Below are 17,444 nucleotides of genomic sequence, written 5' to 3'. Positions count from 1 at the left end.
TTGTTAGTTATTACAGATCTAACCAAAGACTTGTGCTTAATTAGGGCAAGTGAAAAACAGTCAATTAATTCACTCTCAGCGCTCTACTCTGTTATTATGTTAAAGCACATAAATAAACAAATATTAAATAAATAAGGAAATAAATAAGATGGATAGACGTGATCTGAGTCATCGGTGTCCACTCCGATTTTTTTTAACTGTCTTTTTTTTCGCTGATGTTTCTCTTTAAACTGGGTGTCGGGTGTGGGGGAGTGGGGGGGTGGGGGGGTCAGGGAGTATTTATGTGTTGAAGGGGGACACAAAAGACAAATCTACGAGAGGCATGTGGGTGAAAAAAGCCAACTCTCTCTTCTCTCTCTCGCTCTTTCTCTTTCTCCTTCTCTCTCTCTGATCTCTTCTCTCTCTTCTGTCTCTCTGCTGGAGGTGAGATGGATGGCACAGAGAGAGAGAGAGAGAGAGAGAAGGAGACAGAGAGAAGGAGACAGAGAGTAAGACACACACACACACACACAGACAGAGAGAGAGAGAGAGAGACAGACAGACAGACAGACAGACAGAGAGACACAGAGAGAGAGAGATAGACAGACACAGAGAGACACAGACACAGAGAGAGAGAGAGAGAGAGACAGACACAGAGAGACACAGACACACACAGAGAGAGAGAGAGAGAGAGAGAGAGAGAGAGAGAGAGACAGACACAGAGACACAGACACACACAGAGAGAGAGAGAGAGAGAGAGAGAGAGCAGGGCGACTGGCTCATCAATAACCACAAGGTCAGACAGGCAGTGTTGGGCTGAGTGGGCCCTGTTAGGGAGCAGCAGCTGAGGATTTGTCGAGCTTGTAAAGGCTTAAAGCAACAGCGCTCCGCCTCTTTGTGTGACTGGCCGAGCCTTCGGAGGGGCAGGGAGACACCTGCTGGCGGACCAGGGACACAGGGTTTGGGGCTGGAGTGGCGTGGCGCGGTGCCGGCTTGGCTGGGACTCACGCTCTGGCTGCATGGAGGGGCTGTGTGCTCTGTTCTGCTCTGCTCTGCTCTGCTCTGCTCTGTGGCTACTGTGGAGGCTGTGTGCTCTGCTCTGCTCTGCTCTGCTCTGCCCAGCTCTGTGCCTGCTGTGGGGGTTCGGAGGGGAGGAGGGCAGAGGCGATAGTTGTTGAAGCATGGAGGGAGAGGGCGTCTCTTCAGGCTGCGGAACGGAGAGGGTTCTGTGTGACCTGGGGGGTCAACTCTGAGCGTTGTGATGAGACAGCGGCGTTGGCGGTTTTGTGACGGTGTGTTGGCGAGATGGTTGTGATCGTCCGGGAGCTGATTGGGTGGAGCAAACCTAGCCGGAATTAAATTTAAGTGTGACAATTAATGGTATTCTACCACTGTGGTGTAATACCAGCATTTTATTCGATTTTGTTTGTTATTGATGTTAACCGCATATAACTAGGGTCACTTAACACAATTAGCTTCTCATCAGAAACCCTTTTTTAAAAAAAGCAGGTTATGTCAACTACTCTGTGTTAAACTGCCAAAGAACTCAAGAACACTCACCACCCAGAGTGCCAAGTATTTTATGTGATATTTACCTAGCGACAACACTTTGATTGGCTACAAAATGAAGCATCATCATTTATGCATTTTTGGTGAATAAAATCACTGTTGGCACTCTAGAATGTTGACAATTTGGGCGACTTTATTCACCCTTTTGAACAAACGGATCCCACTGTCAAGCCGTCTCACTCAGGGTTACACCACCTCTGATCGGAGGGAAGCCGTGCCCCCCCCCGCCCCCGCCCCCGCCCCCGCCTGTCTCCTGTCCGAGCCACGAAGGAGTTAACAAACAAATACATTCCATCTGTGGTGAAAAAGCGAGAGAGAGAGAGAGAGAGAGGGAAAGAGAGGGAAAGAAAGAGAGAGGGAAAGAGAGAGAAAGAGAGAGGGAGAGAGAGAGAGAGAGAGGGAGAGAGAGAGAGAGAGAGGGAGAGAGAGAGAGGGAAAAGACGGGGGAAAAAAAGTCATCCAGTGTTTTTTTTTTTTTTTATGAACTCTCTAATTTATGGAGAGGAATGCACTGGTGTGCCCCTCTCCCTCTCCCCTCTCCCCTCTCTCTCCCTCTCCCCTCTCCCCTCTCCCCTCTCCCTCTCCCCTCCCTCTCCCCTCTCTCTCTCCCCTCTCAAGTACAGGCATGAGCAGCGCCAATAGGTAGCATAAAAGCTCTTTAGCTGTCTAGTGGAGTAGATTACTGGCCTGCCGTTAAATCCAGCCAGAGCCTCTAAGTGAGCATTATCAGTATGGTGCAGCACGTTCTCCCTCTCTCTCTCCCTCTCTCTCTCCCTCTCTCTCTCTCTCTCTCCCTCTCTCTCTCTCTCTCTCTCTCTCTCTCTCTCTCTCTCTCTCTCTGCCAACGTGCTCCCCAGCCTCACCAGCACTTTGTTGTGTTCTGGAATTTTTCACTGTATGATGGTAATGGAGAGAGAGGGAGAGAGGGAGAGAGGGAGAGAGAGGAGAGGAGGAGAGAGAGGAGGGGGGGGGATGAAGAGGGAGAGTGATGAACAGAGTGTTTGAGTGAGAGATGTTCCGCTGTGGGGGGGATGTAGTCGGTACAGTAGTGGTAAAAGAAAGAGATGGAGTGTGACAGGGTGAGATAGAGCGAGAGAGAGAGGGGTGACAGAAGAGAAGATGGAGAGGCATTTCTCCCTCCGATATGTGCTTATTAATTCACCGGGCCCTGTACTTACAGCTGCGGGTCACCGTGAGTTATAGCCGGCGTGCAGACTGTGATATTTATTTGACGTTGAATGCAACATTAAATCAGTTGCCTGAGGCAAAATTGATAACCTTTAATGTAAGGGGCATAACACTCGCAACTTCTGATAATGTTATGTGGCATGTCAGATCATAGCCCCATTGTTTGCACAAGCGAGCCTTCTGTGAAAAATGATTCTCCGGAAGAAAGAAAAAAAAAAAAAAAAAAAAACTATTTCCATAAGCGGCTCCAAAATCAATAGTGTGCTAGCGAGCCGGAGATGTGTTGGAAGGAGCCGTACCGTAGATCCAGTGGCAGAGCAAGAGGAGAGAATGAGAATGGAGAACATGTCTGGGCTGAGGGTGTGTGTGTGTGTGTGTGTGTGTGTCTGTGTGTGTGAGGGTACAGATAATTGTTAACCAAAGATTACATAACGGCTGAGTAATGTAAACAAGAAGCACATGCCAAGTTAATGTTCTCACTGCAGCAGGATGGAAGGTTCTCCCTCACTCCCTCTCTCCCTCTCTCCTTCTCCCTCCCTCCCTCCCTCCCTCCCTCCCTCTCTCTACTCAACTCTGAGGTAATGCGTACAGACGTCTGGGCGGACCCAACTGAAGGCCTAGTTCTCGCTGTGACTGTGTGAAAAATAGACAGCAAACAGCTTTCCCTCCTTTCCTTCCTCTCCTCTGAACATTTTAGCCCTAAAGGTCCCTTAGCCTGGGTGAAAAAGCTTCACCCCTATGTGTGTGTGTGTGTGTGTGTGTGTGTGTGTGTGGCAGTGTGTCAGTGAGTGTGTGACAGTGTGTCAGTGAGTGTGTGTGTGTGTGTGTGTGTGTGTGTGCAGTGTGTGTGTGTGTGGCAGTGTGTCAGTGAGTGAGAGTGTGTGTGTGTCAAGGCCAACCGTCTGGGCTTGTTAAGGGTGTCACAGTGGCTGCGAGGAATGTCATTCTCTCAGCTCTCTGAGGTGCTTGTCACCTGCGAAATCAATATACTGTATCTGCCCTCCCACCCAGACACACACACACACACACACACACGCACACACACACACACACACACACACACACTGACACACACGCACACACACACACACACACTGACACACGCACACACACACACACTAACCTGCAATGTCCTGGTTGTGATAGGGCTGCAGCCCCCCTGTGTGACGTCTCTCTCCGTCTCTCTCCGTCTCTCTCCAGAGTGCCCCAGGTTCATGGCTGGCAGGTAAATGCCAAAGAGGGACAATCAAAATGAACTCGATTCCGTCGATGGACAGACACATCCAGCAGACCAACGACCGTCTGCTATGTATCAAACAGGTGAGCGGGCCGCTGGTTCACCACGTTGTTTCCACGTCTTTGATCTTGAACTGTCTGTTTGTTTGACTGTACCGTAAAAAAAAAAAAAAAGAGTTAGAGTTAAACTTGTTGACGCCTGGTTTCAGAGATTTGTATGGACATATTGTTGGGTACGTGCTAAAACACAGACATGCAGTCACACACATGCACACACACACGAACACGCACACACACACACACACACGCAGAGTAGAACTATGTGGCCTCCTTTGTGTGTGTGTGTGTGTGTGTGTGTGTGTGTGTGTGTGTGTGACTGTATGTCTGTGTGTGTGTGACTGTATGTCTGTGTGTGTGTGTTTGTGTGTGACTGCATGTGTGTGTGACTGCATGTCTGTGTGTGTGTGTGTGTGTGTGTGTGTGTGTGTGTGTGTGTGTGTGTGTGTGTGTGTGTGCGAGGCTCGGGTTACGTGGCCCGGGTCAGGGCGAGGAGGCCTACTCCAGTTCCCCTCTGACTCCCTCTCTCCTTCCAGCTCCTCTCTCTCACCAGCACTGCCTCTTTGTCCCCAGCTCAACACCTTTCATTGCAGGAGGAATCTCTGACAGAGGGGAGCGGGCCTACGTGCCTCCGTGCCTCCGTGCCTCCGGGCCTACGTGCCTCTGAGCCTCCGTGCCTCCGTGCCTCTGTCTCGGCTCTAGTCTTCTGAGGCTGTAGATCTGCAGCTCTTTGTGGTGCCTTTGACCCCTGTTTGTTTTGCTCCGTCACTGTTGTGTTTTTAGTTCTGTGTCCTGAACGCCAGGGAGGGTAACAGGTATATATGTATATATATATATATATATATATAACTGAACACTTTATTAGGAACACCTGTACACCTTCTCATGGTGGAGGTGGTGTAATGGGGTGGGGAATGTTTTCTTGGCACACTTATAATTAACACGTTAATACCAGTCAATCATCACTTGAATGCCACAGCCTATTTGAGTATTGTTGCTGACCATGTGCATCCCTTCATGGCCACAATTGACCCATCGTCTAATGGCTACTTCCAGCATGATAATGCACCATGTCACAAAGCAAAAGTCGCCTCAAACTGGTTTCATGAACATGACAATGAGTTCAGTGTTCTTCAGTGGCCTTCCCAGTCACCGGATCAGAATCCAATAGAACACCTTTGGGATGTGGTAGAACGGGAGATTCACAGCTTGAAAGTGCACCTGAAAAATCTGCAGGAATTGCGTGATGCAAACATGTCATCATGGACCAGAATCTCAAAGGAATGTTTCCAACATCTTGTGGAATCAATGCCATGAAACATTTAGGCTGTTTTGAGAGCAAAGAGAGGCCCTACCCAGTATTAGTATAGTGTTCCTAATAAAGTGTTCAGTGAGTGTATTTATATATATATATATATATTATACAGTACCAGTCAAAAGTTTGGACACACCTTGCCAAGAGTGTGCAAAGCTGTCATTAAAGCAAAAGGTGGCTACTTTGAAGAATCTAAAATATAAAACATATTCTGGTTTGTTTAACACTTTTTTGTTTACTACATAATTCCATATGTGTTCCTTCATAGTTTTGATGTCTTCAATATTAACCTACAATGTAGAAAATACTAAAAATAAAGAAAAACCATTGAATGAGAAGGTGTGTCCAAACCTTTGGCTGGTACTGTATATAAATATATATAATGATGTTATATATATATGAAGGTAGTTATTTGCGTCGCCCCTCGTCGTGGTAGGGGAGTTCCCTCGGCTTCAGTGGGCTGCTGAGAGAATGATCCATCTAGACTCCCAGGGTTTAGCAGGTAAAAAGAGAAAGTGTGTGTGTGTGTGTGTGTCTGTCGGTGTGTGTGTGGGTGTGTCTGTCGCTGTGTGTGTGTGTTTGTGTGTGTGTGTGTGTGTGTGTGTGTGTGTGTGTGTGTGTGTGTGTGTGTGTGTGTGTGTGTGTGTGTACAGGGAGCAAACAGAGGGAAACCCCTCGTGCTCCAAATTGGGAAGCAGTGATGTTCCAGGGAATGAGCTGTGAGCTGCTCTCCAAACAACACACACACACACACACACACACACGCACACACACACACACACACACACACACACACACACACACACACACACACACACACACACACACAGAGGGCCCACTGTAGCCCCGCTGAAGATGTGTTCAGCCCACATTCACTTCGGAAAACCCCCCATCTATTCTTCTCTTTCCACACACACACACACACACACACACACACACACACACACACACACACACACACACACACACACACACACACTGCCTCTCACGGTCTTAAGTCTCTTTTCTCTGTCTACCCAAGGATCACAGTTGTCTCCCTTATGTAACAAAGTCACAAAATAGCAGCATTTGACAATCATTTTGCACCTTGTTATTACTTATTAGGCAGGTGGAAATGAATGTATTAATTAATTTGTAATAGTATTTTCATATTTTACTCCAGCGTATGATGACATTATCTGTCTATGATTGACAGCTGACAGATTATTGTGTTAGAGCTTTACATTAAGAGGGATGGTGGGAGGGAAGGGGGGGGGGGGGGGGGGATTTACATCAGTTTAACATGAGTGTAAACAATTCTCATGTTGGGGGGGGGTCAAACGTATTAACCCCGGTGGCAAAACCCTCAACAAACAATCTCCCTCTGTTTGCAGTGGGAGCTGCTCAGGGGTAAACATGCTAATTAAAGGGAGATCCATGCCACGTAGAAGTGAGCCTCAAGTTCATCTCCTAAACAGTTAAGTGGCGGGTCATTTAAATCAGCCAGAGAGAGCCAAACAAACCTTCTGATAGAAGCGTCTTTGTGCTGCTGACAATCAGGGGTTCGGAGCCCCGTCTAATAAATAGCATTTATGTCTTGCCAATTAAGGAACTGCAAAACCCCATTCAGCCATGATTCCATTCTCCTCCCGCGTACAAAGATGATCATCGAGGGAGATCAGAACAATTAACTCACTATCTTCTCTCTCTCTCTCTCCCCCCCCCCCCCCCCCCACACACACACACACACACCCCCCTCTCTCACCATTGTAGAATATCCAAGTCATTAAAAATAATTAAGCAAATATTGTAACCCGATCCAGCTGTTTGCTTTAATTGAAAGTGTGTGCATGTTGAATATTTGGGCATCTTGAAGGCATTATCTGTCTTGACGCTGCCGGAATATAAATGACACTTTTTTTTCCTGTTGTAGTTGTTGTCGTTGTTGTTGTTGTTGATACGTCGGCCTGAATAGGCCCTGTCTATCCGGCGGGCGGGAGAACAAATTGATTTTGTTACTCAAATGATGAATTGCTGACGAGAGGCTCCATAAGAGGCTGTGATAGGTCGCTGTGACTGGATCAGAGGTGAAAGGGAACCAATCACAAACCCTAGTGATTAAGTTCAAGCTCAGCATAGCGTTTTATTGGTTGAGGTTGTCATGTGATTCACGTGATCAGCTGAAATGTGTGTGTTCCAGAAAGGCATATCCCACAAATCCCCCTAAAATACATCTTATAGCCCATCGAAAATCATTGCCAAACATTTTAGTATCCCCTTTCTTCATTCACACGGTTGTTGTTGTTGTTTTGCTCTACATTCCTGGAAGTTCACCATCGTGAATACTCCTGTCGAGATGGACTGGTTGATACTGCAGCTGCTGCTATCATTTTTCGATATATCGTATTTTATTTTCCTCTGTGGGAAAGCCAACTTTCTGTCAGACTCTACTCTGTGATGATGTATACAGGCTCTGGCAGAAAATATGAACCATCCTCTCGCTGCAGGAACACTTCCTAAAACGTCCGTCCTAAATGTCAATATTTCAAGATAGACTCGGAGAGCCTTCTAGTAGTTCAACTGTTGCTACAGTACAGCAGCTACTGCAGCTGTTTCTTCTCCAGCTTTATCTCTGACACGCTACTTGTTGGCATTAATCTGTTCACAGCTCGCAGGTTTTCTCGACAGATTTAGCACGTAGAAGGATATGGGTTTTGATATCATGAACGTGGGTATTGTATGGTTGATACTGTATGTGTTGTAGACACAGCTACCTCAAGCCACGATGTGATATTTTATTTTATTCCGCTTTACTCCCTAAATCTGATGAAGTTGTTAGGAGTTCAAATGATGAGTGAATGATTGTGTCAGTGGAAAGCCGTGTCCCCCCCAGACATTACAGTACCAGTCTGCCTGCCTTTGTTTCTCTCTACTGGCTGGAGAGAGGAGAGAGAGAGAGAGAGAGAGAGGAGAGAGAGAGGTAGAGAGAGAGAGAGAGAGGGAGAGAGAGAGGTAGAGAGAGAGAGAGAGAGAGAGAGAGTGAAAGAGAGAGGTAGAGAGAGAGAGAGACAGACAGACAGAAACAGAGAGAGAACGAGAGAGAGGTAGAGAAAGAGGTAGAGAAAGATGGAGAGGTAGAGACAGAGTGAGTGAGTGAGTGTGTGTGTGTGTGTGTGTGGCTTAGTGTAAATGTTGGAGGATCATTCTCACCCAGGGGCTAGGGCTAGAGGGAATGTCTCTTGGCCACTACTTAGGTTTGATTGGTGGGTCTTGGCCGGAGAAGCTGGAACATCTGTGCCACGGTCAGTGCCAAGCAAGCTGCGTGACAGGCACACCGGTGGGATCAATTGTTCCGAGTGCAAAGAACAGTAATCACTTCAAGCAGCAGTGGTGGTGGTGTTGTTGTTTTTTTGTTTTTTTTGTTTTTTTTTCAACATATCCCCCCTCCCTGGCCCCCCTCCCTCTTTTTCTTTTTCTTTTTCTGTCTCTCCTTCTCTCTCTCTTCCCTCCCCCCCTCCCTCTCTCTCTCTCTCCCCCCCCCCTCTCTCTCCCCCCCCCCCCATCCTCGGTACACAGTGCTGATTGCGTGTGTGTGTGTGTATAGCTTCCAGACTCGTCTAAATTTAGCATCTCAGAATGTGAGTTTCTCCAGTAGACTTTATCCACCAGCAGAATTTCACATGCTCAACTCCCCCTCCCTCCCCATCCCTCCCTCCCCCTCCCCCTCCCCTGCCTCCCCCTCCCCTCCCTCCCCCTCCCCTCTCCTCCCCTCCTGTCCCCCAACAAAGATTCACCCTGCGGGGGGAATGGTCTAAGACTCGCACATGAAATAAACAAGACTGGTTTCATCCGGCCCTTGTCAAACGCTGGCTTTGTAAATTGATATGAAAGCTGCCTAATCAAACGCTGACCTCTGCTGCCCCCTAAAGATCGCAGGAGAAACACCCTCTGAGGCACCGGTGACTGTACTACCACTGTCTTTTCCCCATTTCTCTTCTCTTCTCCTCCCTTCCCATCCCTCCTTTTTTCCCTGTGACGGAGGAATCAAAGCGGGGGGAGACATGTATGTCAAGGAGCCATACAACTTCTCACTTAACGATGACAGTCTGCCCCCCGTTTACCTCAGATGCTGTGGAGTGGGTGTTTGTTTCTGGTTTGCACAGGCAGGCGAGCACACGATCACCACATCGTCATCTCTCCCGAAAGCAACACATTGCGTCAGAGTTTGCCTTTCATGTCTCCTCTCTCAGAAGGGTACCTGGTGTCGTTGACTGAAGCGACGGAGGGTTGGTAGTGCGAGCTCAGTCATTTAAGGAATGAGGAACGACTGAGTTGACAGCCTGCATGATCTGCCGTTCTTCTCGCACCCTTTTGTCCCTTTGTTACTGGCACTTACCTGACGCACAGTAACATAGAGAGAGAGAGAGGGAGGGATGGATGGAGGGAGGGAGAAAGAGACAGAGAGAGAGAGAGAGAGAGAGAGAGAGGGAGGAGAAAGAGACAGAGAGAGAGAGAGAAAGAGAGAGAAGGAGGGGAAAGAGAAAGAGACAGAGAGAGAGAGAAAGAGAGAGAGGGAGGAGAAAGAGACAGAGAGAGAGAGAGAGAGAGAGGGAGGGAGGGAGGGAGGGAGGGAGGGAGAGAAGGAGCAGGACTACAGAGGCTAGTGAGGCTGGGAGCATCCAGCAGAGGGAAAGGAAGAATGGAGGAATGCCATAAAGAGACCCTGAAGGTCAAGGAGCTGGCTGTCAGATAAAGTCACACGGCGTCTCGGAGGCCCGCCGGCCTCCACAGCAGCTCCGCCGCTGACAACGCCACGCCGCTCACAACGCCACGCCGGAGATTTACGACAGTCACGGCGGCGGCGACACACAGAGCTCGGAGATCGGTGCAGAAACATGATTGTGTCTTTGTCATGGGGGACACATACTGGAGCCCTTCCCTGCACTGCATTAATGCTGTTAACCCATGCCGGGGGAAATGGCGGGATAGGCTTTGATATGGTTTTTTTTTCGTTTATTTCACTGTGTTTTTCTGTCTTTCTGTTGTTTTTTCCTGGGAGGGGAAAAAACGTGAAATGTGGTGGTGAAGAAGATTTGTTGTTTTGTTTTTTTTGGGTTTTGTTTTTTTCCCGCCTCAAATTGCTTTGAATTATTCATTGTGTTATTGACTCCTGCCCCCCGTTGTAGTGTAACTAAGACTCCTTGGTAACAAGCCACTCACTGTCTGTTCTAGCAGGTCGGACAACATTTCACATTTACGCTGCGTACGATTCTCTGAATGTGTACCGTAATATCACAGACCCACAGTAACTGTAACCTCACTAGCCTACATTTACAGTAATTGACCGTTATCTGACCGTGTTTTGTTCCCCCTGTGTTTCCCCAGCACTTACAAAATCCAGCAAATTTCCAAACGGCAGCGACAGAGCTGCTGGACTGGTGTGGCGACCCCCGGGCCTTCCAGCGTCCCTTTGAGCAAAGCCTCATGGGATGCCTCACGGTAAGACGTCACGCCACACCAAACACCAAGGACGCCAAATCCCCCCCCCCCACCCCCCACCCGTCCCGCCCCCCTTCCTCTGCACCACACCTCGGAGTTCAAGGACAAGGAGAGGGGGTGTTAAAACAAGAACTGCTGCATTAGCTCCTGACTCCGTAGGGAGCTGTGAAGCCTTGCTGCCTGATCTTGGTTGAGGTCGTTGGGGAGGGAATCAGTGGGTAAAGAACAGCTACAGTAGCCTAGATTTCATTCTTCAAAAGCTGTTCGTTTTCAGTCACCTTTGATCCCATTGCAGTTGCAGTGCAGTGTGCTGCATATCCTTGAGGTTTTGGACACTCTATAAAACAGCTCTCTCCAAAAAACAAAAAGTTTAGTCTTTGTTATGTAGAGAACAGGGAGAGTATTAGGACTTTGTCCTACAATCCGTATCTTTAGTGCGCTTCAGAAAAATGTCTATGAAAATGGGAGTTATATGACAAATGTATTGATGTAACGGCTGCAGAAACTGTGTGCCCAAACCACTAAGCAATCAATGCTGTTAAAGTGATAAGACCCTAAAGCTTTTAATTCCCCTCTTAAAAAGCCATAAGCTTTTGGCCATTTGATTAATTGAATAGTATCCCTCCAATATCGGTGATGGCAAATAGGCACACAGGCTTTGCTTCTTTGCTTATCCCAAAAGCAAAGACGAAACACGCGTCAACATATCCGAATAAATACGTTCCCACTTAGCACAGGCGGGCTTTGGCTGGTTTGATAAAATCATAGACGGTAGTCGTGGGTGTTTGTCAACCAGGCTAAGCTAAATGCGTGCAGTGCTCTGCAGTGTATACTGTGTATCCTGTAGACTCGCAAAGTCTAATATAGTTTTTTGTTATTTCTATCTCACTTCTCCAGTAATCTCCCTGTGTCAACACAATTAGTGGGTTGTCATCCTCAATGACCCACATTTAAAAATTATTATAGCCTCCATTTTATGGAAAGTACAGCCCAGCCCACACCCTTAAATGGAGGACCTGCCACTGCTCTGTCACCTGAGGCCTTTTAAGACTTATAGATTTCCATAATGCCTCGATTAGCGATGAGGGAAACATATAAATATAATTTGCGTAATCTGTAAAGGTACCATTTCAGCACGTATGCTCAAGTGTGGGGATTTGTGTGCTGGAACAATAAACGTCCTGAACCTCAATGATTTTTATTGCCCAACTGATTGTTTATACTCTGCGTTTCATGTGCAGCAGCGGTAGCAGGTGCCTTCTCCTCTGTTTCCACCAAGTCAATTGGTTTCCTGCTAAAACTGTCAAGAGAAAATCTCCGGGCTCTTCCGAAAGCTTGCAGGAGGCAAACTGTCTTTTTAGTTAGTTTATAGGTTGCCGCAGACGAACTGTGAGCCAGTACTAAGAGAGGGCAGACTGGGCTTCTGGTGTGGTGGTGAAATCACTGCTTGTACGACTACCACCCAACCCAAACAGTCGTCATGGCTACTGCTGTCGGCGGTACAGTGGGGAACCATCTAACGTGTGACTGTTGCTGCCACGTCACGTTACGTTACGTTACAGCCACAGATATAATAGTTAAGAGCGATTGGAGAAAAGGTGAGAACCATCCTTAACTCATTCAGTGCCGAGGGTGAATAAAGTCACCCACATTGTCGACATTGTAGTTGAGTGCCAAGGGTGAATTTACTGACCAAAAGTGCATAAATTATGAAGCTTTGTTTTGTAGCCAATCAAAGTGTTGTTGCTAGGTAAACACCACATAAAACACTTGGCACTCTACTATTGGTGGTGAGTGTTCCAGAATTCTTTGGCAGTTGGTGAGTTAAGGTATTTTTCAGTGCCCCGCAGATGAGTTGAGCAAGTAGTAAAAGTCCTGTAATACCCTGCGTCAGTGGAGGCTGCTGACGGTGGGAATTGGAGGACGGGCCCATTGTAATGCATGGAATGGAATGACACTATTCCTCATTCCATTCCATAGAATGTGTTTTTTGGTAAGAACATACATACAGTACCGGGCAAAAGTTTGGACACACCTTCTCATTCAATGGTTTTTCTTTATTTTGTATTATTTTCTACATTGTAGATTAATATTGAAGACATCAAAACTATGAAGGAACACATGGAATTCTGTAGTAAACAAAAAAGTGTTAAACAAACCAGAATATGTTTTATATTTTAGATTCTTCAAAGTAGCCACCTTTTGCTTTGATGACAGCTTTGCACACTCTTGGCAAGGTGTGTCCAAACTTTTGGCTGGTTCTGTACAGTACAGTAGGATGGACTGTATGTCTCTTGCAATGTGTCATGCCCAGAGTGCAGCTATCTAGTCTTTCACAACACACAGAAGAACACAAACAGTTATCAGTTCCTCAAAGAAGTGTGTTTAGACTCTGGCTACAAAACCACCACAATTCCTCTGACCCTGGTGTGCAATTAAGGCGCTGAAATTAGAACGTGATGTCGTACCCCCCCAGACTAGAATTACCATTTAGGAAAAAATGTCCCGGCACATGTTTAGATTTTAATTAGACAACTTGCAATCATATATCTTTTTCTCTTAATTTGAGTTTTCTATAAATACGACCGAGATATGTATGCTCTTTTTCGGTGTCACATCCAGGCTATACTTTAGGAAGATAATTACATGGTACAGGCAACAGTGTTTCTGCTGGAGATCTGTAGCACCCCAGGGCTAGTCTAGGATCTGATACTGAGAAGAATGCTTCATGTAGCATCAGAGGAAACATCTTGAAACATCGTGAAGCACTTGTCTTTAAGGTCAGCGGGATCTCAGGAGGCCTCTTTGTGCAGATGATGGGGAAGGTAAATCAAAGCTGCGTTTGCCACTTAAGGGTGATTTACGTCCGCCTGCTGTTGCAAGTTGGGTTTCACTTAACGCCGTCTCTCAGTGAGCACCAGTTCACTGGGGCGTCAAAGGCCACGTTCTCTCTCTCTCTCTCTCTCTCTCTCTCCACCATGCCCCTAACGTCCACCATGCCCCTAACGTCCACCATGCCCCTAACGTCCACCACCTTTAGAATTGATCCATAACATATTTAGGTTTTAGGATGCGTCGGCTATATGGCGGACAGATGGTACAGAAGGTCTTGTGGTGAAACGTCTTTCCATGGTTTACACATTGAGACATTTGTGAATGATACCTCACAGTGCACATAGAAAATAGTACTTTTGTCATATTTTGAACCCTGGTTGTCTGTCTGACTGGTTGTCTGTCTGACTGTTTGTCTGTCTCTCTGTCTGTCTGACTGGTTGTCTGTCTGTCTGTTTGTCCAGGTGGTCAGCCGCGTGGCCGCACAGCAAGGCTACGATTTGGACCTGGGCTACCGGCTCCTGGCAGTGTGTGCAGCCAACAGGGACAAGTTCACTCCAAAATCAGCAGGTAAGACCAACCAGGCTTTCCTCCTCTATGACTCCAGCTCATCTAGTGTCGAGGGTGAATAAAGTCGCCCAAATTGTCAACATTCTGGAGTGCCAAATGGTGACTTTATTCACCAAAAACGCATAAATTATGATGCTTCATTTTGTAGCCAATCAAAGTATTGTTGCTAGGTAAACACCACATAGAACACTTGGCACTCTAGGTGGTGAGTGTTCCGGAATACTTTGGCAGTTGGTGAGCTAGGCCCGTTCACCATGGCCGTGGCCACAGAACCACAGAATTATAAGAACATTATAACTCATAACATAAGAACAACAGGATTTTTTTGGGGGGGGTAGATGATATCTGTGTTATAGTGTTCAGAACACTGTCCATCTACGTGACTAATCGTCTTTGTCAATAGGCTACCCATCCTCTGTGAATCTCTAAATGCTCCTCATATTCATTCTAACCTTCAACGTTTTTGGCCGTGGTAATGGTCATGGCTTTCCACAAAAGATGATTTGATGGAACCTGAAGAAGGATGTTTTGTTCGTTCTTGGTTGATACTATACGCATGGCTGTTTTCATTTGGAGTTGTTGTAGTCCCATTGTCTCGTGTGGGTATCTACACATGAGCCCCAGACCCTCCATTTTGGTTTTATCTGTGGTCAAATGTGATGACTGCTGACTCTTGATATGACCGTTATCACTGTGTGAACACTGGCTCTTTCTGCCACGTCAGGCTGCCCAGTTAACACACAGGGAGAGATCACATGGTGCGTCCAGAAACACTATTTCCACTACTCTTTGTCTCTAGATGATGTAACTTCTCCATGTTGTATTCACACTCCCAAGACTGTGGCCCTTTTGACTTACACGGGATACTCCCAAACACACTCCCTTCCCTGATGGCCGATGTTTCCCCACAATACAAATCCTCAGGTTTTCCTGTTCTTGTACATTTGTCACGGTAGTGGTGGATTATTTAGACGGATGTCGACTGCCAGAAGTTGTTCTCCGGCTGAAACAGCGTGATGAGAATGAAGATGTATAGCCTTGTCCCCGGCGCGGATAACCATGGTTACAGTGGAATATTTCTGCGGCCCCTTGAAGAATGTGTGATTTGTGCTTTCCACCTGTCTCGGGTTAAGAGGAAAATCTCACGTGCAATTGCTGCTATTATGGCTTGACACAATGGTCTCTCGGACACGAAACACACCCATTCTCAGCCGTGCAGCGTACAGACAGTGAGAGAAAGGCGAAGTGTGTCACAGGGGTTTTGGAATGTTTACCACAGTATTCCATCCAATTAATTCCTATTAGGCTTAATGATTGTGCTGTACATTGTCAGCAATGGGAGAAAAATATCGTTTTTCTTCCTCCAATTAAGGTCTATACCCCCCCAGTGATGGGATTTTGTTTAATTCCATATCAACTCTCTGTGCCTCTTTATGGGTTTATATATGATTAGCCATTGACTCGCCTTTGGAATAATTTCCTGGTACAGTAGTTATTCAGAGAGCAGGGAACAGGCGGCCCAGACAGCATCCCCCAAACTGCATTTCATGGTCAATTATGTACATGCATAAATATTGTGAATGGTCCAGTTGAGAGACTTGCGCAGTCCTGAATAATTTCTCTTTTCATCAGAAACCACTGCAGAGCAGACAGGCTCCCTGCAGATTGTGCAAAGTAAGGGAGAGTGAGAGAGAGAGAGAGAGAGAGAAAGAGAAAGAGAGAAAGAGAGAGGGGTGTACTGGGCCCAAGACAAGGTCTGTTAAAGTCTGTTAAGACAGGGAGAGAAGGCAGGACTGGAGCCCACACTGGCAGACGGGGAAAGAAGGCTCTTAAACGGCACTCACAGAGGGCCCCAGGGGCAGGGCATGTCTCCCTGTCTGCCTGTCTGTCTGCCTGCCTGCCTGCCTGCCTGCCTGTATATCTCCCTGCCTGCCTGCCTGCCTGCCTGCCTGCCTGCCTGCCTGCTTCCCTGCCTCCCTGCCTGCCTGCCTGCCTGCCTGGCTGTCTATCTCCCTGCCTGCCTGCCTGCCTGCCTGCCTGCCTGCCTGCCTGCCTGCCTGCCTGGCTGTCTATCTCCCTGCCTGCCTGCCTGCCTGCCTGGCTGTCTATCTCCTTGCCTGCCTGCCTGCCTGCCTGCCTGCCTGCCTGCCTGCCTGCCCGCCCGCCCGCCACAGAGAAATCCAGCAAGGCCGTTGCTGAGCGACAGAGTGTGAGCGAATCACATGACAGGGCCTGGATGGCGGCAGCAGGTCGGCCATCTGACACCAGAGACAGACGAGTCAGTGTCTGTGATTCACTGTGAGGAGGCTCGGCTTGGACGCGCCTCAGAATCTAGTAGAAAACAAATCAACACTGGAATGCAAGATTAGTTGGAGAGAGAGAAAGAGAGAGAGAGAGAGAGAGAGAGGGAGAGAGAGAGAGAGAGAGAGAGAGGAGGGGAGGGGAGGGGTGGGGTGGGGAGTAGGTGAAGAGGTTTTAATTGAATACAGTGTTCTTTGCATAATGTTGTTTTAACAATAATTTATTTAGCCCAGTCTGCCAGGTTTCCTGGCCGGCGTCCAAGCTAAAGAGCTCAATGACTACACAGATCAGTGGTTCTCTCTCTCCGAGTCGAGAGCCTGTTTCAAACCCTCCACTCTAGAATATGACAGAGCGCTGGTCGGCCGGTCGGTGGCTGGCCGGTCGCTGTTGCGTAACGTGTCATTTTAGTTTCTAAATGTAGACATTGTTTCAATTGTTCCACCTCTCTAAACGTAAGCACTCATGTTTGTTCTTTATCTATGCTGACAAAAGCACCTCTGTAGTCTGGGAGGAGAAGGGTGTTGTCCCAAGGCTCGTCATATAAGGAGAGAGCGCTCTGGGAGTTATCTGAGGGTAGGACTCTGTTTCCTAACCAGAAGTCTGCTTACATGAAGTGTCTCGTAATCTGTCATGAGTGACACACCGTTGAGTGAGTGGGAGAAGTTGTTCGGATCTGATTTGGAAATACTTGTATCTTGCTTGAGTGCACGTCAGGTCACAGAACACAAATACGTAAACAAGATTCTTCGCCCTATCGCAAGCTGAGTGCTCTCCAGAGGGCCTGGGATGATGCACACGTGCAGTGGTTGTTTATGACTGTTAAGTCATTGACATTCCGTTCCTGAATGGAGGGAAAATGGAGGGAAAATGGAGGGAAAATTACAGGGAGGAGGGGAACAATGAGGAAAAGGAAAAGCAC

At 47.4% G+C, this 17,444-nt stretch overlaps 1 protein-coding gene across 2 annotated transcripts in view; it reads left to right on the top strand.

Annotated features, from left to right (window-relative positions):
* The window catches only part of LOC310817362 (zinc finger MIZ domain-containing protein 1-like), a 112,254-nt gene that overhangs the window by 63,263 nt on the left and 31,547 nt on the right, over window positions 1–17,444 (top strand). For both annotated transcript variants that reach the window (XM_083687912.1, XM_083687911.1), the window contains exons 3-5: window positions 3,937–4,056; window positions 10,709–10,822; window positions 14,119–14,224. In XM_083687912.1, the coding sequence (XP_083544038.1) occupies window positions 3,988–4,056; window positions 10,709–10,822; window positions 14,119–14,224 (289 nt within the window). In that variant the 5' untranslated portion in view covers window positions 3,937–3,987. The remainder of the gene's footprint in view (window positions 1–3,936; window positions 4,057–10,708; window positions 10,823–14,118; window positions 14,225–17,444) is intronic.

This window comes from Argentina silus (assembly GCF_951799395.1).
Source record: "Argentina silus genome assembly, chromosome: 16".
Taxonomy (NCBI): domain Eukaryota; kingdom Metazoa; phylum Chordata; class Actinopteri; order Argentiniformes; family Argentinidae; genus Argentina; species Argentina silus.
The sequence above is the reverse complement of the archived record's forward strand: the minus strand, read 5'-3'. Positions and strand labels throughout refer to the sequence as shown.